The sequence below is a fragment of the Argiope bruennichi genome, chromosome 1, assembly GCF_947563725.1.
Source record: "Argiope bruennichi chromosome 1, qqArgBrue1.1, whole genome shotgun sequence".
Taxonomy (NCBI): domain Eukaryota; kingdom Metazoa; phylum Arthropoda; class Arachnida; order Araneae; family Araneidae; genus Argiope; species Argiope bruennichi.
This window is the reverse complement of record NC_079151.1, coordinates 32,219,356-32,244,314: the sequence shown is the minus strand read 5'-3', so window position 1 is coordinate 32,244,314 and position 24,959 is coordinate 32,219,356. Positions and strand designations below refer to the sequence as shown.

Below are 24,959 nucleotides of genomic sequence, written 5' to 3'. Positions count from 1 at the left end.
TACTAAATATAATAAATTTTTCAAAATAATTTTTAAAATCCTTTGTTTGCATTCATGCGAGTCGAGACGTTATTAAATACATTTTATGTATGTAGATTGTCTATAGAATTAATAGTAAAATTTTTTTAAAGAATATAAATTTAGAAGAAAAAAGCTAGAAAATTCAACAGACACTGCCAAACAAAACATTTTAAAAATGAATGAAAAAAAAATAGCTTATATTAACGTGATAATATATTTTTTTTCTTACAGTCGTTTGATAAATTGCATCAAAATCACTACTCAAAAGATGGAAATACTGATTTAATGAACCAGATGGAAGATTTAAGACTTAAACAATGACCAACTACAATATTTAGGAATAGAAACTCGAAAAGAGTTTTTTTATTTTTTTTATTAACGTTCATTGCTGGCTAATAGTAGCCTGTTCTTATATGTGACATAACACTTTTTTTAATATTTGAACACCACAAGCAGGTTTTATTAGTGAAAAAGACATAAAAGTTAATTCTTTGAAATATTTATCTAAAAGCATTAAATTGAAATGTTTAAATATATATTACAATCACATTTCATATGTTCATATAAAATCGCATATGTTCATTAAGAAAAAGCAATCCAGTTTTAGCCAATTTTATTTAAACCAATATTTAATAAACTATCATGTTTCATTCTTTCAGACATTGAAAAGAAAGGGAAAACTAAATAGTTTGAAATAATCATTTATCATAATGTCTTTGCTTTCCAGAAAAATATTCCAATTTGCCGAGAATATTTTTTTCTTTTTTTCACTGAAGGTCGTTGACTTACTCTCTTAACGCCAAATTATTTCTCATTATAATAATAATAATAAAAAAATCTCTTTAATTTACTTCAAAATGTTGATGCTAGATAATACAAGCATTTTATACGAATGGGAGTAACAATTTTTCTTCTAAATATTCAAAAGTTAAAAAAAAAAAAAAAAAAAAAAAAAAAAAATGTTAGTTAAAAATTTTTGCTGTAAAATATCGATGAATTTAGCGATAAAAAATTTATTAATTTATGATAAATTGAAATATATAAAAATTATGAACTTCAGATAAATTAAGTAATTTTTTATCATATTTATTTCATAATTGAAGCTCAGTAATTAACAGCAATTAAGTTATATTCTGACATTCTTACTATTGAACTATTTTTAGAAAATAATAAACCCTTATTAACTATTATAAGCATATCACTTATTAAAAAATAAAAACATAAAAAAACTGCTCAAAATATTAATTTTCCGCGAAACAGTTAAAAATAATGACCTGAACCTTTCAAAGCGAAAACAAAAAAGTAAAAAATAAAATTACCATTGTCATCGGAATAATGAACCCACAAAATATTACCATCAATAGTCAATTTTGAAAAAAAAAATAATAATAAACCTAATAAAACTTATTGCGCAGAATTTTTCTCAAGCCAAGAACACTGAGCTGTGGGGGTGGAAAATTTTTCCTTCCATTAATATATCTATAAATATTTATAGATCGAACGAACAACATTTTTCACGTATAAAATTTCACATCATGATCATATTTCAAGTGACGGATGGAAAATAATCCCCGGATGAACATTCCCTGTCTGCCTTTTTCCCCCTCCGAATCAAACGGTGCCGCGTGAAAGTAATTCCGGCGGGCAGTCAGTCTGCCCCTCCTCTGCGACATGCGACAAACCCCTCCGCCTGGAAGTGGGATCGCCCGCATCTTTTGAGCCGCTCACTCCGACCTTCTGCCGCTTCATCTCCATCCTCTTTCGCCGCACATCACTGTCTATGAGACTCCATTTCTTAGTCTATCCGTTTGCAGGTCTATTTACCTAACGGGGATCCGAGATATCTCGTTCCTATGAATTCGTAATCACGGTGTTGTGCCTGTGTGTGTGCCGTCAATTGATTTACTACCCCCCGCGAGAAAGGATACCGGTTTGCGAGTGTTTTGCGGTCAAAAGCATAAGAGAGGGTCGCCGACTGCTCTATGCTGCCGCCGTGGTGCAGCAGGATTTTACACTACTCCAGACTTTTGCATGGACTGTGAAATAACCGCTGTATCATTCGACACCCAGGATGCGGTAAGTGGTCATCTGTTTGTGTTTTAAAGAGCGCTAAAATGGAGGAATTGTTTTGTCACTAAACAAACTTTGCGAGGAAGGATGAAAGTGCATGTGTCCCAAACGGATGCTCGTCGTCGGAAACTTTGGATGATTTCTTTGATGTGTTGCGTAGATTACCGAAATTTATAAAGTGTTTCTGCGTCAGGTATGGACAGAGAAAGGGTCATTTCTGAGATAAATGGCAGCAGTCAGAAGACTCATGCAACGTGCGAAACGGAAAGTTGCTGTGATGGGTCTCGGTGACGCACTCGCATTTTTTGGAGAGTTAGGTCCAGAGCCAATCGAGGTAGTGTTGTGGAGAGGTGGAAGAACTATGTTCTTCGCCCGAGGGGGATTCTACCTCCACCCACCGACTCCGATTCCACAACCCCTCTTGTCACCGCTTCTCTATAAACAGGAGAACAGTTCTCACTGGAAAAAGGACTCTTTACGGAAAAATGGCACGATACACAGGTAGGCCTTGTATACTGTAGTCTTGTAGAACTAGACAAGTTTGTTATTAAAAGAAAAATAAGGTTCAGTGGGCCATAACAACAAATTTAACTTATTCCAAAAAATATATTCCATTTTTTGAACCACTTTTTCATCTTCTGAATGTGATAAACACCATGGTGTGAACTCTTTTTCCTATTTGTTTTTTTTTCCATTGACCTTTTACCCTGATAGAAACTGAAAACTCATGGTGGGTCCAATAAATGAAAATGATATCCTGATAATCAGTCGGTAGCAGATATACGGATAGGTTGACATGAAGAAGATACCACTGCCGACTGCTTTACGGGGTGCACGAGAGGCGAGGGGGATCGTCAAGTACACGCCCTGTTCCCCACAGGACTTGCAGCTAGATGATGACTTGGAGGATATCGCAATCGTGAGCAATGCTGCCCCTGAGAGCGTCAAGTATGGAAGTGGTTCATTGACCGCCAATGGACCAAGGGTTGTGCCCGGAATCATTACAACCACGGGCACTGTTGACCGCCTGCAGACAACGAGCCGGAGTGTGAGCCACACACGAATCCATACTGCATCGCCAGCTTTGTATGGGACCAAGTCCACCGAGAACTTGAAGTCTGGGTCCAGACAATCGCTTTTGGAATCTGTAAGCAGTCGCTTCTTGGGTGGCAATGCCCTCAAGAGGCGTTCCAGGGACTCAACCATGGCCTTCGTCAACAGAGCACACGTCAGCAGTGACATAGATATGACTCGGAAGTCAAGGGATCACAGGCGTAGAGACAAAACTGACAAATGTGAGACATCTGCGGGCATTGTTGATAGACCTAGGTGCAACTGGTCATTTGTGTTCGATCCTTCCGGTAGACTGTGCTACTACTGGTCCGTCGTAGTGAGCGTCGCCTTCCTGTACAACTTCTGGGTCATGATATACCGTTTCGCCTTCCAAGAGATCAATAGATCGACTATAGGAATCTGGTTCACATTCGACTACTTGGCTGATATACTTTACGCCCTAGACATAGGATTCCATTTCAGAACCGGATATCTTGAAGAAGGCGTCTTGCAGACGGACACGGTGAAGCTTCGCCAGTTCTATATGAACTCCACCATGTTCTACATCGACTGCCTATGTCTACTACCGCTGGATGTGCTCTACTTGTCAATTGGCTTCAACTCCGTTCTACGTTGCTTCAGGCTCGTGAAGATCTACCGTTTCTGGGCATTTCTAGACAGGACAGAGCGTCACACGAACTACCCAAATGTGTTCCGGGCTTTAAACCTTACTCATTACGTTCTCGTCATCTTTCACTGGAATGCGTGTCTCTATCACATTATTGCCAAGAACGGCGGCTTCGGATCGGATGACTGGTTCTTTCCGAGCGACAACCATTGTACGGACAACATGTGCAAGTACCTGCATGCATTTTATTGGAGCGTTCTTGCTCTCAGCACAATCGGAGATTTACCCCGACCCAGGACTAAAGGCGAATACTTCTTCCTCATAATAGAGCTCATATCTGGACTGTTCTTACTGGCTGCTGTGCTAGGACACATATCGAACATTGTCACCAACATCAGCTCGGGCAGGAAAGAATTTCAAGGTAAGTCCTCTGTAAATTCTGTTAAATTGTCGAAAGTTTAATGACTTCTTTATTACTAGATTCACAGTAATTTTGAATTTGTGCTGTTGCCACAACTGTAGAGAAAAATTTATGTTTATAAAAAATTTATTTAGTTTTCATTGAACCCAGAAGCTGGACAACTCTGAAATTGGACTTTTGTTATGAATATTTTGTAACAGTCTTGTAATTAATTATGCCACAACTGAAATAACACTATAATAAATAAATGTATGAAATTAGATGAATATAGTCCCTAATAGTGATCGATGCCATTTAGTTGGCCTTTTTACAGATCTAAAAATGCTGTGGTTTCTGTTCAAAAACGCACCTTTTTAACCTTTTCACCTTTTTAAAATCACCCAAAATTATGAATATTTGCTTCATTGTTTTATTCATTTCTTTCATCTTACCTTTTTAATCATTGTATAAAAACTTGATTTTAATATTTAAATTTTTATTTAATATGACAGATGAAATATATTCGTAAATGAAATTTTAAATTGTCCTCATACTTTAAAAGGTTTAATTAAATATTCTTCACCTTCATGACTTAAAAATTTTAAATTATTTTTTTTTCATTTAAAACAGCCATTTATAATTCTTTGTACAGCTTGATCATTATACGTGTGATGAATCTGTTCATACAATAAGCATTCATTAGTTTAAATAATACTTTTAGCTTTATACAAAATAAAAAATAAAATAAAACTAATTTTGATTTTTTTTACTATAAATAACATTAAGAATGTTATATTAAAGGGAATATTACATGAAACTTGAAACCCAGGGGCAGTTTTACGTAATGTATTTTACTAAATCTACAAAAAAAAGTAAAATATTCATTTCTGAAACAAAGATAATATTAAAAAAATTGATTTCTGACAATATAAAATTCAACTAAAGAAATGTATTAAAGTATCTTTTTCGTTCTAAGGTGATTTTATATAAATGGTAAGAAGCGGAAAATTCTCAAAAATATATTTAAGAATAGTGAGAAAGTATTTATGTGTTAAATTTATTGATGAAATAATCAATTAACCAGAATAAGTCATTAATTTTTTTATTCCTTAATATGACCATTATTTTGAATTTATACTTTTATCACATGGTGGAGAAAAGATGTATGTTTATGGAAAAATTTACAAAACTAAATTTATTTATTTAATCTATGGAAGATTATTAAAATTTCTTTGATTATCGAAAACTTCATCAAGATTTTATCACAAGATATGAAAAATTTTGAATTAAAACTTCTGAATAAGATATGAACACACTGTTGTCAATTCAGAGGTTACTTTCAAATTCTATTAGATTTTAATTATTTATGCAGGTGAACGCGTTTCACTAGAGGCTAATAATAAAGTTCATAATTTTTCGAAAAAAAAAAGTGAATTCTCTTATTCCCTAAGAAAAAAAATTTAAAAAGCATATCAATTTTTATTATTGCAAAAACTTTTTCTGTTTCAATAAAAAGTATTAAGCTATATTTAAACCAATGTGATCGATGCTATTTAGTTGGCCATTTTTTACATTCTAACGTATTTAGTTTTTGGTATTTCAAACGTCTGCAGGATAAAAAAAAAATGTAGTAATCAGTATACTTTTTAGGTTATTTAGATCATCTGCTTTTATTACTTGGAATCTATACAGCTAATGTCTCTAATAAAATGATTTGCTCGCTTATATATTTTATATATTTATTCAAAACTTTTCATATTTTAATTCAAATATGCCTATGTAATTGATTATCCTATAGTAATTGATTATCCTTGTAAAAGCATGTGCTGATGAATATTTTTGCTTCGTGTAATTTTTAAGGGCAATCATAATTTTTTTTATTTACTGTAATAGCAATATTGGGTGATTTATTTTAGCAACAGTTGATTTATTTATTTTATATTTTATTTAAATATAGAATGAGAAATCGATGCTTGTTGAGTGTTTTGGAAAGTTTTCTTTATATGAGAAATTTGGTGGAGTTTTACTATGAATACACATTTAGAAAAAGTGAAATATATTTTGAATTTCAATATTTATTCGCCTTTTCATAAAAGTTTTAAAAACGTATCTTTTGTTTAAGATTTTTTAGCTTTAACTTTTTTATTCAATTTAATACTTTTATAATTTCAATTTATTGAATTTATATTAAAATCTACCAAATCTATTTGGTATTTATTGTTTTTAAATATCTTTAATTTACACTTTCTGAAAGGAAATATTTACATGTTTGTGACTGACAGTGAATATTATTATATTGAAACATGTAAAGAATCTTTTAAACCAATCAAATAGCAATTGTTATAAACTATACCCAAGCTATGATTTCTAATAAGAAGTATTTTGTATATCTTGCTGATAAAAATAATGCAGGTTTCATTTTAAACAAGGAGAAGCTTTTAAGTTTTTAGCATCTCTAAAACATAGAATTATTCATCTATTTTAAAATTAAATGACTGAATTTTAATTTAATTTAAAGTTCTTGTTGATCCTCTTGCATAAGAAAAAGGGATGTTACCTATTCCAAGTGAATTGAAGGATATTTATGTATTAAGAAATTTATTTCAAACAGCACTCAGCAACAAAACTATTTCAGCAAAAGTAAATAAATAAATAAACTCACATACAATAATTAACTTTACGCAACTGATTATTGCATTGTAAGAAATATATATTATAATTAATGGAAGCCATTGTTGCTGTATGGCATTTACCAAACAACTCTTGATTCTAATTTAAAATTACATCAGTACTAATTATTTTGTTGAAATTTCCCCATTTCACCCCAAAAACTTTCTGAATTAAGAATTCATGTACAACATAAAAGATGTTTTTTTTATTTTTTTTTTGGTTTACCATTCAAAACTTTAGCAACTGCAATCGTTTGCACGACAGATAATTCATAATGCAATTATTACTAAAAAAAATGCTATAAATTACTAAAAGAATGTAGCAACAGAGTTAGTATCAGTAATTTTTTTTTGACAATAACCTTTTCTTTAATAAATATTTTGAAAATGGTTTCTCATTGGAAAATCATGTCCACTTTTCTAATACGAAAAGAGTATATATTTTTATTTCTGCTTTCCATAATTAATCTTCTTATTCTTTACCATGTATATTCTCCATTCCTTTCTTAAATGGGCCTTTCAAGAAGCAGGGAATTACTTTCAGAAGCTTTTGACACGAATCTTTTCTAAGAATCCTGAAGTATAAGGATTAGTTACATCTTAAGTGGGATGATGACAGCTCAGTAATGAATTCTTTGACAATGCCGCTTAGAATGAAAAAGGATTGGATTTTCGTGTAATTATTTTATAAGCGTTTGTAAGTATAGTTTCGTTTATAAGGAGCATTTCGTATTAAGGAGTATTTCTTGTTCGGGGGGGGGGCTTTTCTTAAAACACTCTAAAATTAAAATGGAAAACACGGGGTTTATATATCTATAAAAATTAGAAAAAATACATTTCCATAAGTATATTAATAAGTAAAAAATGATTTTCCTATCGAAAATCTGGAGGTCAATAAAAAATCATAATATATTTTAATCTTAAGAAAATATTGAAAATTAATTATTAATATTATTTTTTTTCCTTCTGATATTCATTGTGACTTGATTCCTTATCTATTATTAGTATTTGAAACATTTAAGACTTCAATTTTTCTTTTAAATTATTAAACTATGTTATTAAATTGTACTAGTTATTAATTATATTATAGCATACACAATTTTTTTGTACTAGTATTTGTAATAAAATTTTGTTTTTAAAGCATTACCAATGGGAAATCGTAATTTAATTAACATTAATTTATTTCTCGATAGATAATTTTTGAAAATACGATAATTTTCATTGTCATCAGACATGAACAAATGGGCGAAATATCAGAATTATTCACTTAATATGGGAAGGAGGGAAAAAACAGATTATAAAATTTCATCTTACAAACCTGAAAGAAGGTAAATTAAATATAATTGTTTAAAGACAAGAATTGGAAAACATTTCTTAAAACATAAACACGCGAGTTTTTAAACAAGTGTTTCTATAAATGTTATCTATCTTACGCCCAAAACAATATGATGTTGGCACATGTTAAAAGGATGAAGTTTGTTTTCAAATTAGCAACATATAAAAGTGCTTGTTAACAGGAGGCGTGGGAAAAAGTTTAGGCCAGCTTTTATTTCTTATTATTTTAATTTGGAATTTGAAAATACATATATTAGCACTTGGAAAAATGTTAAGGGTTTTTAATTTTAATTTATTCAAAATTTGTTGGCTGTTCGAAATTTTCTGAGGCTTCCTGAATTTTTTGTTAGCATAATTTTATAATATCATCTATAGTCGAAGCCGGAACCAAATTAAAAAAAAGATATATTTAAGAATGGTTTTCGGTACGGTACGTCGGTACCATATATATAAATGACTAATCTTTTAAAGTCATAATTTACCGCCAACCATTACTGCTATAAAGTAAGTTTAAATAAATAAAAAAAAAAAAAACAACACTAATAATTTCCTAATCCTTCAAGAAATTTTCATGATTTTAAATGCGAATTGCACTATTTTGATTTTTATGGTGAAATATTGTATTAAAAGTAAAGCATATTGCTTTTAGCATTTTATTTTTATAATTATTATTAAATCATTTATTAAAATAATTGCATATTGTTTATTTAATAATTATAACTTAGAAAACTGATAGTACTTAAAAAATCTTTGCTGCCATTTTTAATTTAAAAATTGTCTTTCCTCTTGTTCTAACCATTTCTAAAAATTTTTAAAAATTTTAATTTTGGGTAAATTTTATTTTAACTGAATCCCGTTATTTTTGAATTAGTATGAGTTCACCAAATTTCACAATAGGTAACTGTAACGGACAATTTCAATTATGGCCATTAAATTATGTATTTTAATTTATGGATGGTTTCCTCAATTTTTAGAGGATTGGTCCCATTTCAATGAATTGGATTTCTAAATTTAAATATCTGCTTCTGACATAAAGTATTTCTCTGAGAATTTTACTGTTACAGTTTTTTTCTAGTTACAAATGGAGAAAAATATCCAACTAGAAATTGGCTTGCTTTCGGAAGCTTTTATATGAAATTGAATTGAATTGAATTTATAGCAAATTGAATGCCTGCTAAAATTCATGTTCATATTTAATAATGAAGTATTGCCTTGGCTAATTCTTTTTTTAATTTTGCTTAATTTTACTTAAATTAGTATATTTTTGTATAGTATAGATTATATATATTCATTATTATCTAACTTTAGATTATTATACTGAATCAGAATATTTAAAAGAATGGAAGCTGTAAAAATAATTTTTTTGAGAGTTCATAGTAGACAGTTTAGAAAAAGGTGAAATGTTACATTCTGGTTCTCACTGCAATCCATCGTACAATGAAATATTTGCTTTTGTAAATAAGTTATATTATAATATAATGTATACATGTTATATTCTATTAAGATTATAATAGGTTTCTTTAGCATTTCTATAACGTTATATAAGAAAAGAAAAATCTTTATTTGATAAAATAATTAGAGAAGTTTTCATTATATGAATAATTTATGGGAGACATTTTATTTGTGAATTTACATTTAAAAACTAATATTTATTTTTTAAATTTGTAATCAACAAAACGGAAGAGAGTTGCTTTCCTTCTTTGAAGCGAATAAAAACTTAAATGAGACAATTCTTTTCATTATTTTAAAACTAAAAAAAACCCTTTTTAATGAAATTAATTTAATTTCGTGCAATTTTTCCCTGAATTTTGATATTAAAAAATATTTTTTTTCCATAATATTTAACAATATATTTCATTGTTACATATAAATTCAAATCGTTTTCATTGTTTTATTGAGAATTTAATTACGTGGCGGCTTTCTTTTATAGTTAAAAGCAATTGAAGAAAGATTTTGTTTACCAAGCGAGTAGTTTACAAGAGGAAAAATATAAAGAAAGCTACAATACTGCGAATTTAGATGATAATTTATATCGACAGTTATGTTTTTAATAATTCTACGATGTCATGAGATTTGACTACTTTGGGATGATTAATGCATATAATGAATGAGTAGCATACGTCAAAGGCTATTAAAAATGGCGTAGTTTTAATGTCTGTCATTATTTGATGCGTACTCTTTGTTGATGAAACAATGAACTTCGAATCATGCAAAAGAGACTTAATGGAAATGAAACATTATGAATATTCCTGGTGAACGGATTGATTGCCAAAGTGGCTATTCTCTACAAATTACAAAAGAGAGTGCATGCGTGTATTGATGCTCTATGAAATGGATTAACGTACTTTGCGCAGCCAAATTTGACACAAATAAATATTTAAGGGAGGAAACGTACATTTCGGAGCGATTTCTTTTGAAATTTTAATTAAAAATGAAAAGAAATGTTAACGTTTTTGACCAATTTTCAAAAACATTATGTGACAAAAATAAATTTTTCAGCATTTTTTTAAATGAAATTTTTTAAAATAATTTTTATTAAATTGCCGTATAATTTTTTTCGAATTCTACCAGGTTTTTTACAATTTCTACATTTTTAAATTTTCTTACAATCAATTTTTTTACAATTTTTACAATTTCGAGTTCAATCAGTTTTTTTATACCTAATTTTGAACAGCAACTTTTTTTTTTGCTATGAAATTTGAACTATTTTCACTGTTAAATGCTAATTTTTTTCCGTTTTTTTAACAAACAAGAAATGAAGATTCTCTTCATATTTACATACTCTTTGGATAAATAACAATGATTTTTGGCAAATCATCTTATTTCATCCAATTTCACAATTGAAGAATCCAAATAGAGCACACATAAGATGTATTAGGAAATAAACTGGCGTACTAGCACTTTTTCATCTTTCTTGGGGTTTTTTTTTTGTCAGAATGTTTTAATTTAGTTAAAAAGTGTGTTCAATATTCCAGATAATTCTGGTGCCTTCAAATAATTGTATTTAGTTGCGTTACATAAATTTTATATTTAAATTAACTGTGGAAGAGAAATATGGCGGGGAAATTACAGCACGGCATAAGACTACGTTCAGTTAGATTATATGCTTGATTACTATTCTTCGTATGATTTTTACAGTTGACTACATTAAAAAGGTTCATGCAAAAAGCAGAGCAGGTGTTAGGCTACTTTAAATTAAACTGCGATTTCCAAAAATAACGATATTTCAGTTTCTATTTTCACTTAAAGTTAAAAAGTAATTTACTTTAAGTATTAATTTATGCATTATAATGTATTATTAAAATACACAGAAATTCTATCTTTCCTCGTTTTTCAAAATCCTTCGTAAATTTCTGTCTTTTTAAATTCAACTTTAAGAATGCTTTATGTACACTTTAACTTTTATGTTGTACGGGTTTTCTACACTTGTCGGGATCTAATAGTTGGACTCTAATTGTCCTAAAATGCTTCGAAAACAATTCTTTAGTTTTAGTTCAGGTGTCATTTCCGAAAAGGGGAATCTTTCCGAGCTGTTAAAAGGTCACCAACTTCCTCTTTCGTCCAGTTATAGCTCCGTCGCGTTTTTGTCCAGTGTTATGGATCGGACACACTAACAATAAAATCTAAAGATTCATAAATTTGTCTTCAATACCACATAATTCACATTTAAAATAAATAAAAAAAAGGCTTTTATCACAACTTTTTACGAAACTTCTTACGAAAGGAAAGTACTTTCCTTCAAAATGTTCTAGAAATATCCAATAAATACAAAAGTTATTACGCAGGAAAAGTAAATTTTGTAATACTTTAAAATTAATATTTCTGTGCCTTGAGTATTTATTTAATATACGTTTAATTTTCTAATTATCTTTAAGAAGACGCTGAAAGTGATATTAAGCTATAAAATGTTTAATCGGTTGAATTTTGAGTGTGATTGTATTTGTTAAAATGTTAAAACATTTTTAATCAAACCATTTGTAACCATTGAAAATATTCAGTAATCTTTTGAAAAGAAAAAGGTAATTAACGAAGAAAATTATTTTAAAAGATCTTGTGTTTCAGGTAATTAGAATATTAGTCAAATTAGATGAAAAAGGAGTTAATTTATGCTCATATAAAATACTGAAAAAGGCGTGTATCAAGCGCTTGCTGCTTTTAATATTAAAGTCACTCTTTCGATTTTCAAAAAGCTAATCAATTTTATCTCCGCGTCTTCTTCGATAATATATTTTGAAATTTTAAGCGTTTTCTTAAAATCCTTCAATTTTTTTATTAGAGTATAGCCCAAACAATATTCTTCATATTCGTAAATTTAAAAATATTTTTTCATTAATTTTCAACCTTTAATATTTTGTGTAAGCTGGTTTCTATCTTTTAGTGCCTTTCTAACTGTCTTCATCTGCTTTTACGAAAAATACATGTTTAATATTGTACCTTCTTTCTTCACTTTCAAATTGGGAACTTCAATTTTGAGGTAGCTTTTAGAGGTTTCCCTTTATTTTATTTTTTTTAATTGTTGTGTGATTCTGCAAATTAACTAAGGCAAATTCTTTATTATTCCCAAAAAGAAATATTTTATTCTTTCTTCGTCGAAACTTAAATTTCAAATCCATATGAAAATGATTATACTGATGATTTATTAAGTATTATTTCCATTTAATATCGGAATCATAGTTTTGTTTTGATATTATAATAGAAATGAATATGCCTCTAAAGAATTGAATATCAAGAATATCATTGAAGGATATCATACAAAGAAAATTCATTAACAGTTTGTCCGCTGTAAAAATCTAAATAACTCAATGGAATATTTTGATATTTAACTCATATTATAAATCTGTAGAAAAATTTTAATGAACATTGCATGACAATTAAATATGGCATAGTTTTGGTTAATAACTTATAAATTTAAAGCAATGTTTTTTTTAATATTTTTGTCCTAAGTGTTGCTACTCGTATTGAAAGATTTATTGATATTTTAAATCATTTTATTTTATTTGCATCTAATATACTGTTTACCGCGCTTAATAAAGTTTTGTATTATCTTTTAAAAACTATTAATAACTGTATTTATTTATTCATTGAAAATTGCTTCGTACATTGTGTTATTAAAAATAGAGCAGCAGAAGATAAAAGAGATTTTTATTCCAATTGTTTATTTAAAAATATTTACTTTAAAAGAATTATATATTATAAAGAATTATTATTTATTATTAAAAGAATTATATATATGAGTGTGTATATGTATTTGAAAAATAATTTTATTTAGTACATGTTGGCATTCCTTCTAGAACTAATACACTTTTTCGCAAATGACTTTAAATACAAAGCCATCAATAATTGATTTGAGTAAAATAATACTAATTGACTTACGTTACATGTTATGTTATACCTGACTTAAATTTTGATCATAAATATGAAAGTATAAAGAACAGTTTAAAGAAGATTCTGTAATTTTTAAATTGTTAATTTCTCACTAACAATAGATTTGAAAATAATTCCATCCCATGTCTATTACAGATCATTTATTGTATTTTTCATTTTTATCTTTCAATATGTTTCATATTTGATTTCAGCTCTTACGTTAAAATTTTATATTTGTTTATTTCTTTAATTATTACTTAAATTTTGTTTAATGTATTTAGAAAAGTTTTCGATGTACAGTTTTCGTTTTTCATGTTTAGCATTATTGTGGTAATTCTAATCTCGATTAAATTTTATTGATATACTTTGAATTAGAAATATTTTTTCTTTGCCTTATTTATATCGCACCTGAGATTGCTCTAACTTAAGTTAGTAAATAAATAAGGAGTAATCAGCGTATTGCAAAAATCTGGAAGTAGCGCAGGGTGATATAGACTATAAAAACCTTCCATAATATTTGCGGCTAAACGAAGTATACAGAGAGAAAGTATAGTTACCATAAAAAAATTCCGTCCGGAGATTTTGTCGAATCACCACTTTTCAGACTTTTCTAATTCCGAAAATCACATGTTTGGTATTGTTTTGTTTGTGAATATGATAATTCAAAAATACTTTAAGCTGGATGGATGACATTTATTAAAGAGATTTTTCATAAAATTTGTAGATTTCTATCATACTTCTAATGAAATGCTTTCCCAGGAAGTCTGTCTGTCCGAGCTAATATGAAAACAGAAACTACAAACCCTGGATATAATTTGGTACAGAGTCTTAACAAATTTTAAACTAAATCCGTCAGTAAGTTAACCATCTGTCACCTTATGTAATCGGATGTAATTAAATGCTATAACTCAGAAACGAAATCATTTAGAAAAGTGAAATTTGGTATGCGATTATATTACTAAAATACTTCTCAATATGATTTTAGTTTCAGTTTAATCAACGAAATGGATCAAAATGCGTAATAGATTTTCTTTATTTTAATATGAATCACAAAACGCTCAAGCGCGGAACAATGAAACTAAAACCATGAGCATTAGCAGTCTTCGCAAACTGGCTCGAGATGTACAGTTTTAATGTGGGAAGAAAGCTAACACCGCCGGTGTCCTGGCATAGGAGTAGCACGTCTTCCTCGTGATCTGGGCGTCCCGGTTCGGGCATGGTTGTCTTCTTCTGTGTTCTATCTGTGAGTTGTGTGAATCTGCCCCCATGTAAAAAGGGGTTGTGGAAGCGAATGCGTTGTTGTTTCTTATGGCACTTGCCATGGACAAGCCCGCTGTTACGAAGACAGCGATTTAAGCCGGTGGGGGAGCGTCTCTTGTTTTTTTAGTAGCGAGTACGAATTTGCTACTCACGCATCACTCATTCGCTTGCACAACCCCTGTTTACAGGAGGGCATATTCACATATCTCACAGACAGAACACCGAAGTCAACCCTCTCCGAACCGGGAACCAGGACGCCCAGATCAAGGGGAAGACGCGCTACCCCTATGCCAGGACGGTGGCGGAAGTGAATGTGATACGTGGAGTAGCTAAGTCGTACTCTTGGACCTAGTTGGCGATACTGAAAAAACAAGAGGCTCTCACTCGGCTTAAATCGCCGACAGATAACTGTCAGCGGGCTTGTAAAGTGCGATAAGTCATAACACAACAACACAGGATAAAACCTATATTAGGGAGTATGTGAAAGTGTTTGAGGAGATCATTTCATTGATTATAACTTGTTTAATGGGAACGAATTTGTCTGACAATGACCTTTCACTTTTTACTTTCTCGTATACGTAGTCTAGAGAAAGTACAGTAATCGTCAAAAAATTCGAACTCGAGATTTTGACGAATCCCCAAGTTTCAGACTTTCCTGCGTTCGAAAACCCCAATTTTGGAAAATGTCCGTCTGTCTGAGACGGATGAAATTTAGTATACTGTTTCTATAGTATAGATTTCTATCAAATGTTGAGTAAAATCGGTTCAGAGGAAGTCCGTCTGTCCGAATATAAGTGAACGCGATAATGACAAAGAAAAGAGCGCTAGATAGATGAAATTCAGTACACGGATTTAACATCTATGATGTAGACACCTGTCAAATTTTGACCCAAATCCAACTAGAGATTGACCATCTGTCGGTCCGTACTTTCAGAGACATGATAGTTCAAAAACGCAGTTTCTTAAACCTAACAAATTTTCCATGGGATTTTTTTGTGATTACAAGTGCAGTTTTGTGTGAAATATTCGTTTCAGTCGGCTGGGAGAAACGTGTCTAAAATACAAATTCGATTCTCAGATAATATTAACGCATGCCAGGGATTAATCGCCAAATAACTCGCCAACAATGACATTATAGATTCAGTAAAAATGCTGAATTTACGACAAAAAGTATTTCGTAACTATTGTACGCCAATAGCATGTAAGGCATTCTCTGGCATGCCAAATTTATTAAAGAGTATGCGAGAAAGTTTTGCAGAGACCTCTCTCGTTGGTTACTTTCTTTAAATATACGAGAAAGCACTCTTATACGAATTTGATAAATATTCTCGTTTGAATAAATATTCTCGTATTTCTGAATACGAAAAACACATTTTTGGTAATATATTTGTCTTCTAACAAAAGAACTTAAAAACTCTTTGAGTTAGGCGGATGAAATTTGGTATATGGATTCAAAATAAAATATGTAAATTTCTACCAAAATTCGAGTAAAATCAAATTCAGAGGAAGGGTTAATCACTGACTGTCTGTCCGAATATGAGTTAACATGATAGCTAGAAAACGAAGAAAAATAGATAAAATTTAGCCACAAATTTAAAATTTAAAGTATAGGTTACATATCCAATTTAGAGAGAAACCCTTCAGGAGGTTGGACGTTTTTAGGTTTACACTTTCACAAGCATGTGAATGCGACAACTCAAGAACGCGATGATAAATATTTGAAATTTGGTAAATGATTTTGTGATTATAATTGTAGTTCTGAATTAAATGTTTGTAAGAAAAATGCTTCTAAAACACAAATACGCTAACCAAAAAGTCCGTCAAGGATTACACAATAGATACAATAAAAATGTTAATTCACGTCAAAGATCAATACTTCAAAACGATTGTACGCCAATATCGTGCACGGAGTCTCAGTCTTAACCAAAGTTTGTAATTTTTTTATGGGGCGGGAAAGGAATAACACCTTTATTAGAGAGAATTCGAGAAAGTTTTGAGAAATTCACTCTTACTGTTTCAATAAGACAATCGAAAGCTGAACAACATCGAATTTATTCAACTCAAAAGGTTAGTTCAAAGTATAAAGAATTTAAAGATATATGTTTAATGCTTATGACACATACTCATGTGCATTGTGTCATATGTCAATTAATTATTTACATATTTAGAAGACATGTGAACTTACAGTTGTCAAGACACTGAAATGTCAAATAAATTCTCTATATCAAGCTTGAATGCAGATTTCTGAAAGTTAGTATAATAAATTTATTTTTCAATATATTTATGATGATATTATATTTAATTCATAATTTAACTAGAATCATTGTAAAACTTGAAAAAATTATACTGCATCGATTATCGATTAATCGTACTGCAGTACGATTAATCGATTGTTATAAATAACAATCGATTAATCTTAGTGACCATAGCGTATATATAAGTGTTACCTCGATTTTACATTAATATCTTTAAAATTTTTATACTGTTTTCAAAACTTTTAATTCGACTTCTCAGATTAAGTTTAAATGATAGTTAATTTAAGTTGGTTTCCTATAGTTAACATTTTTCTCGATTACATTGCTATTGCTCTGTTCCTTGAAAAGCGTAAAAACTGGGTAGTATTGCATTTATAATTTCCTTGGCATCGCTTATTATTATTTTAATCTTATGGTCATATTCGTTTTTTTTAAAAAAAAATTTTAAGATAAAAATGAAATGAAATTGTATAATTCCATTACTACCATGTCTCCACATTTTATTAGATTTAATTTATTTATGCTCTTAAAATAGAATTCATACACATAATTTTTAAGTGAAAAATTCTGTAAACTTATAATGCTCCGAAAATTTTAAATAAATTAGGAATAGGAATTTTTAAGAACTTCCTATTGAATAAAAAATATATTTTCTATATCAAACATACTATTATTTGATAAAAAAATATACTGTTGATATATACAATTATTGATAAAAAGAAAACAAAATTTGAATATTTCTGTTTAAAAGATGTAAAAAGAAATCCACCTTTAATCCTTTTCAATTACAACTGTGAGTTTAAATATCCAAATAAATATTTTTGATTCTTCACTGAAATGAATAAAAATCTATTAAACCAGTTATCCTATTTTCAAATTTGCAAGTACGGAAAAGAATTAAATTGCGAGAGATTCTATATTCTATTAATAAACCCTTTAATGTTATTTGTATCAAATATTTCCTTTCGCCGGAATTTGTTTGTTTGTTCATGATTTAATGACTTCTCAATTTTTTGTATTCAATATTAATCTTGGATTGTAAGAATAGAATAATAAATGAAGTCTATCAAAAAATTTATTTTATGAAAAACATATTTTTTTTTGGCATCATGGGAGCCAGAAAATAAAAAGTGCGTTCCATGATGGAACTCTTAATTGGCTACAAAGCTACTACACTTTTTACAATTATTTCGAAAATGTATTTAATATCTAATAAATTTATTATTTAATAAGGTTCCTATATCCTTTACTGGTCGGAATAGTCTTACTGACTCAGAATGAAAAAAAAAAACATAGAATACTCTCTGCATCTATAGACTTCTTGTTGTATCTAAATAAGTTTTTTTGTTTTTGTTTTGGATTTATTATATAAGCATTTAACTACAATATTCACGTAGTTTCCCATTTAGTACGTACGTATATTCTTCTTATTGGATGCGTATTGAATCCCAAAACAAAGTAGGTGTAGTTTATTTCACATAAGAATACAGATACTCAATTTAAACCAAGTTTTATGTAGAGAAACTATTAAAAGGTACTATTCTTATGGCATTGGTAAAGAACTGGTTTTGCTTCGAAATAATAAAGATTTTTTTAATGCTGTGATTCAGAAATGGAAAGCTTTCCAGCAGAATAAAATATAAAAACTTTCGTAGTAAATTTATCCTTAGCCGTTATATTCTTTTACTATACAATAAATGATATGTTCTACAAAAGAAATCTACTTACTTATTCTAACTATTCTTAATATTTTCACGTATTGCCGGTCTCTCGGTGCGTCTGCGAGGAACGATATTAAGTGGATGTTGAAAAATATTCTGCGCAGGATTCTTGGATATGCAAATCACTGCAATTGGATGCTGGAAAAAAATATTTTTTAAGTTTTATCATTAAAAATACGCTTGAAGGATGTTGAAGAATATGAACTAGTTCCTTTCGAGCATTTTACAAATAACTAAATTTATTTTTTAGTCTGTCCTTGAATTTAGAAAAGCCATATATTAAAAGATGCATATTATTAGGACTGAAAATTTATGTGCAATGTGCCGTAAATCACTTCGAAATCTTTTCGTTAAAATGGTGCCTATTTGGTAATTTTATGTTTGTCCTTGATTTGTATGGGGAAATCAAGAAGCGTTTCCCCCCTACCTCTTTTATTGTAATGTTTTTAAGTATACAATTTTAAAATCTTTGTTTTCTTAAATTAAGTGATTATAAAATTGAAATTATTTGTTTAGATTTTTATTTTTCGTATCATTTAACAATGTTGTAAGGGATTCTGTAATAAATATAGCATATTTGTGAGTATACGGTGAAAGGTGAGTATACGACATGTATAATCCAGGTAGTAAAACACGTCCGAGATGTACACAAAAAACAACTAAGTGCAGTAGAATATAGAAATAACAGCAACAGTTCGTTACCTCAATGCATCCATCGAATTTTTGTAAGTTTTACTGAAATAGAATTTTTTAGAAGAATTTTCAGCCCTCGTATTTTAGTAGAGATAGAGCAAAAATTCTTTCCTTTATTTTTTTTTTTTTTATTTTTTTTTTTATTTTTTTTTTATTTTTTTTATTTTTATTTATTTATTTTTTTTTTTTTTTTGCCAACTTTGTTGCTAAGATCGAGTCATTAATTTGGCATTCATTCACTCTTTTAAGAATCACTCTAAATCTTTGTTTCCAATCATACCACTTATCTAGCCGGAAAGCTATACTATATATTCGTCACATTATTTTCGTAAAATAAATAAATATTGGTGTCGTTTATTTAGCTTTCTCGTACAGCTCGCCGGTAAGCTATATTATATATTAGTAACTGTATTTTTGTTAAGTTAATATTGGATTTCTTTATTTTGCTTTCTCGTTCAGCTAGTTGCAAAGCTATAACAGTATTTTGGTAAAATACATAAATATTGGCATTCTTTATTAAGCTTTCTCTTTCAGCTAGCTTACTAGCTATACTGTATATTCCTAAAATATTCGTACTGTATACTGTATATTCGTAAAGAACACTAATATTTATTTTTATAGAATAAATATGTGTTCTTTATTTAGTTTTAGTGTTCTTTTACAATAACGAATACGGATTCCGGACACCTTCTCACCCATTGGTAACTACAAACCCTACATTAACACTACAAACAAAATTTCATTTATTTTACTTTTTGGAATTAAATTTTCCATCTCACATACATATGTATTAAAAAAAAAACTTTCTATCTACAAATTAATGGATTTAGTACAAAATTAATCTAGTTTAAGATTTAAAGTTTAGGTATGAAGTTTACAACCAAAATTACTCATCTGACTTGTTGTGCTTTTCACACAAGAAATGATAAATCGATACATCTTGAGCCCTTAACAGATACGGTTCAATATTCGATGCAAACCTATTTTTCTAATAATAATACCATCAGCCAAATTTCATTTACGTAGCTGTAGACGCATTTTGTCCAAATTTTTGATGGTAAAACCACATTTCAATTTTCCTTTTTTTATTTTAGTGCATTTTTTAGTTTTGTTATTTATATGCGGGTAGTTATCGTCTAAATACTGGTATTGCATAACGATAAATGAATGAAATCCTTTTATATTTAGGAAAGTTCTGATTAACGATGATTTATCAAAAGCAAGAAATTCAATTTTTTTTTGTTATTATAATAAATCTTTCTATATTTCATATACAAGATGCTAAAAAGGAATTAACATTATGGCATGAGGGAAAAAATGAAATGAACATAATATATAGATAAAAACTAATAAGCCCAGTGAGAAATATTAGTCATATTTATTCATTTAATGGATATATTCTCTTTAATTCAATTCCCATAAGAGCTTCTCTAATTCGATAACGTTAGCCAAAAATTCGAAAGCTTAGTATTAGTTTATACAATTTATCTAATTTATTCAAATTAAGTAAATTCTCATAATAACCATAGTAACTTGATAATGTGAAACAAAATTCCGAATAATAAACATGATGAAAATTTATGAAAGGATTATGCATTGTACTACTATAAAAATATATTTCTTCATAATCCAGCTTTATTTTTACACAAATGTAATGGCAACACAGATAAATTGAGAGACTAGTATTCTTAGAATTACTCCGAAACCAAATACTATTGACGTACAAAAACAGACTATTTTGGGCTTCTTCTTAAGATGTAAGTCATATGTTGCTATTTGTTGAGAAACTGGAAAGTCTATTTTAAGAACCTATTTAAAATTCAATATCTATAGTTGAAGATTGTAATAAATTGTAACCATTTCTTTAGTTTCGAATTTCATGAGATAAGAATAATTTTTCCAAATTTTTTATTTATTATTATTATTTTTTTTTTTTTTTGCTTTCACTATTGCTTTCAACATCGTAGAATATATAGTTATTTAATATTTATTTTTTCTCGTGTTTAATTTCTCATGTGAATTCAGATGGAAAGATTCGAAAATAATCATAGATAAATATTTCAATTTGGTATAGTTTCGGCATATAGATCTCAAATATCTCAATTTATCCATTTTTAAAAATTTCTCTTAAACGAAATATTGTAATAGTTGTTGAAGAAGAATTATTGTAATAGTCAAAAAATTAAATTTTGGAACTTTGACGAATTACCATCTTTAAAAACTCCTTGAGTCTAAAAAGCACTTTTTTTTGTAACTATGTTTATCTGCCGATGAATATAATACCTGAAAAATGCTCTGAGGTAGACGAGGAAATTTCGCAATTTCGCATGTGATTCTTAAACCAAATTGTAAATTTCTATTCGATTTTTGATCGAAATCCATTTATAGAAACTTATCTATTTCTCCGAGTAAAACGGTAATTATAAAACATAAGGAACGAAATAGATACGATTTAATATACAGTGTAGTGACTAGACCACGTTTAGTAGATTTAGTGACTAGAGTGTAATTTTAATATTTATCCGTAAAAAGCTTGAAAAAAATTTGTCAACGGGTTGAACATAGGTAATGGATGTAAACGCGATCTTGTTTCTGAAATTGCAGTTCTAGGTCAAATTTTTGGCTTTAATTAGCCAAAAAAATAGCCTCCAAATTATCTACTCCATTTTCTTTATTACACCATGAACCATACCTATACGCACCATATTTTACCTATACGCAGAATTCTAAAAATAAAAATCTGAGCATTCGGGGCATTTGCGGTTTTGTTCAAAAGTCACATTTTTATGGGGGAATAACACATTTATTAGGGAATATGCGAGAAAGTTTCGAGAGACCACAGCCACTGATTCTACTTTCACATAAACAAAAAAAAGAAAAAAGAAAGAAAAGAAGAAAAAAAGAGAGGAAAAAAAAAAAAAAAAGGAAAAAGCATTGTGATCCAAAAATTTGACTTTTGTTTTTGAAGTCATGTTTATTTACCTGCTTGTTAGTTTGTCTACTATCTACGTACATAAAAACTATTATGAGTGAAATTTGGCACGGGATTTTTTCTTCAAAATTTTAAATTCCAGCCAAATTTTGGCAGAAATCTGCCGAAGGGTAATTTATCTGTCAGACGTTTCAAGAGCGAATAAACATAATATTTCAAACTCGTAATTATCCTCCCGCTGGTGTGGTGTGGCGTGGAGAGGGGGGTGCCAGTTCAGGTGTCGTCCTCGTCATCTGACCGCGGTTCAAAATGACGAGGCCCGTCCCAAAATAGACATAGTGTTGCTTTACAACGGGAAGTTAATATAACTAAACTAAACTAAACTAAACAAACAAACTCGCAATTAGATATATTGCTTTACTACTAGAGATGCGGAAAATTTTTAGATTTTGAAGCGAATTCATTTGGAATATTGGCGCCTTTTGGTATTGGTCTATTTGTTTTTGTACGTGAAAGATGTGGCAATTCAAAAACTCATGGATCTGGATTAATGAAATCTGGTATTCTGTGTTTTCAAAACTGTATGAAGACTGACTTTGATAAACCTTTTAATCTAAAACCCTTTTACTTCAAAAAATAATAAGCAATGCATATTGGAGTATAAGGATTCTTTTAATATGAATGGTTAATGAATTCGGGTGTTAAAAAATCAAATTATTAATTTTTTAATAATTCCATATCGACATAATTTCATACTTTATAAAATACTTGAATATTAAAATAAATTTTGAAAAAACAACCCATGACTTAGATAAAAAAAAAAATATAATGCTAAAAAGATTATGAAAGGATCAAAATAACACGCACCTATTAATAACGTGTGACTTCAGGCAGTTCAGTTCTGAAAATACTCATCAAATGAATAAAGCTGTCTTCGAATTTCTCAGACACAAAACAGTCTAAACATGACCTCAATCTTCTCATAGATCGAAAAATGATCTAGCCGAAAGGTTTTAGCTAATTTTAGACACTTGTCGAAGTTTAGCAGTCGGCGAGATATATTTTTAAAACGGCACGAAGACTGATTATCAGCAGTAGTGTTTATTTTGGACAGCAAACGGGATCTGGTTTAAAGTGTCTTTAAGTTTATCATCTCCCTTCTTTCATTTTTGTAGCAGATTGAAAGAATTGAGTGAAAAAATGAATTAAATTTAAAAATCATACTTTTATCAATTTACTAAATAATTGAAAAATTGCATGTTTTTAAAATGGTACGTTTATATTTTGTATTTTTTGTTTGCAATGTTTAACATTTTTACTTTCTAATAAGCGAAATATGCTAAACATCAGTAAGTGTCAAAAAATTCGAACTCGAAATAGTGACAATGTCAGCATTTCGTTCTTCCTGATTTTGAAAAGCACATTTTTGGGATTATGTCTGTCTCTCTTTGAACACCATAACTCACACACACTTACAAATTGACCGATGAAATTTCGCACATGAATTCAACACCAAATTCTTAGATTATTTTTTAAACATTTTTTTTCAGTATTTCTTCTCAAAATTTAAACAAAATTCATTAAATGGAAGGCCGTCGTCCTACTTTTCAAGTGCGAGTGAACACTATCGCTGTAAACGTAAGGAACTAGATAGATGCAATTTGGTAAAAACTCTTGCATCAACTGTACATTCATATCAAATTTTAAACAAAATTTCTGAAAAGATAGGACCTATATTAATCATTTCTTTCGTATGCATAAAACACAATAATTCAAAAATGCAGTGATTTAAATCAATGAAACTTGGCATGCGATTTTATGATTACAACTATTGTTCGGCGATAAGTTGTGGTTTCAATCGATCAAAAGCATCATCTACAGTATATATTCAGCTTTTGGACATTTGTGTATTAACCGCATGTCCGAGATTAATTGCCAAAAAAATCGCCCATTATTGAACGAGAGATTTAATAAAATGGCTAGATTCACGCTAAAGATTTATATTCTTAACTATTATTCATCAATTGCGAGCAAGGCATTTATGGCTCCACTTAAGGTCCAGAATTGTATATTGGGGGAAAGGGAAAACACTTTTATTACAAAGTATACGAGAAGAATTTGAGGAGACCGTTCCTCCTGGTTTTCCTTATGATATTTAACATGGCCTTATTTTTTTATGCCTTGTGCTTAGACGTTCAGATTTTTAATAAATTTTTTTGAAATTATTTTTAGGATTAATAAAAATTGAGTAATACATTAAAAGATTAATAAATTAAAAATTCAGAAAAAATAAAAATGTGTTTTAATTTTCCTTTGTATTTTATTATTATTTTCTTTTTTTCTCTCCATTAATATATTCGATTATTCATTATTGTGTACGTTCTAGAAGCTTACAATAAGTTTATTCAGATTTATAATCAGATGGTATCTCTCATATCGTCCAAAGTATTAAAATAAATATATTAGGCGATGATTAAATCCAAAAATATTCAAATATTGTTTTTGTCAGAAGAAAATAACCGAGCAGCATTGTTAGATTTTAAAACATCATGAAAAAA

The 24,959-nt window shown here is 29.2% G+C and overlaps 1 protein-coding gene across 1 annotated transcript in view; it reads left to right on the top strand.

Annotated features, from left to right (window-relative positions):
* Positions 1 to 1,598: 1,598 nt before the first annotated feature.
* Positions 1,599 to 24,959, top strand: part of LOC129980939 (cyclic nucleotide-gated cation channel alpha-3-like) — a 91,612-nt gene continuing 68,251 nt past the window's right edge. Inside the window, exon 1 of the mRNA XM_056091450.1 lies at positions 1,599 to 4,193. Coding sequence (XP_055947425.1) covers positions 2,888 to 4,193 — 1,306 coding nt within the window. The 5' untranslated portion in view covers positions 1,599 to 2,887. The remainder of the gene's footprint in view (positions 4,194 to 24,959) is intronic.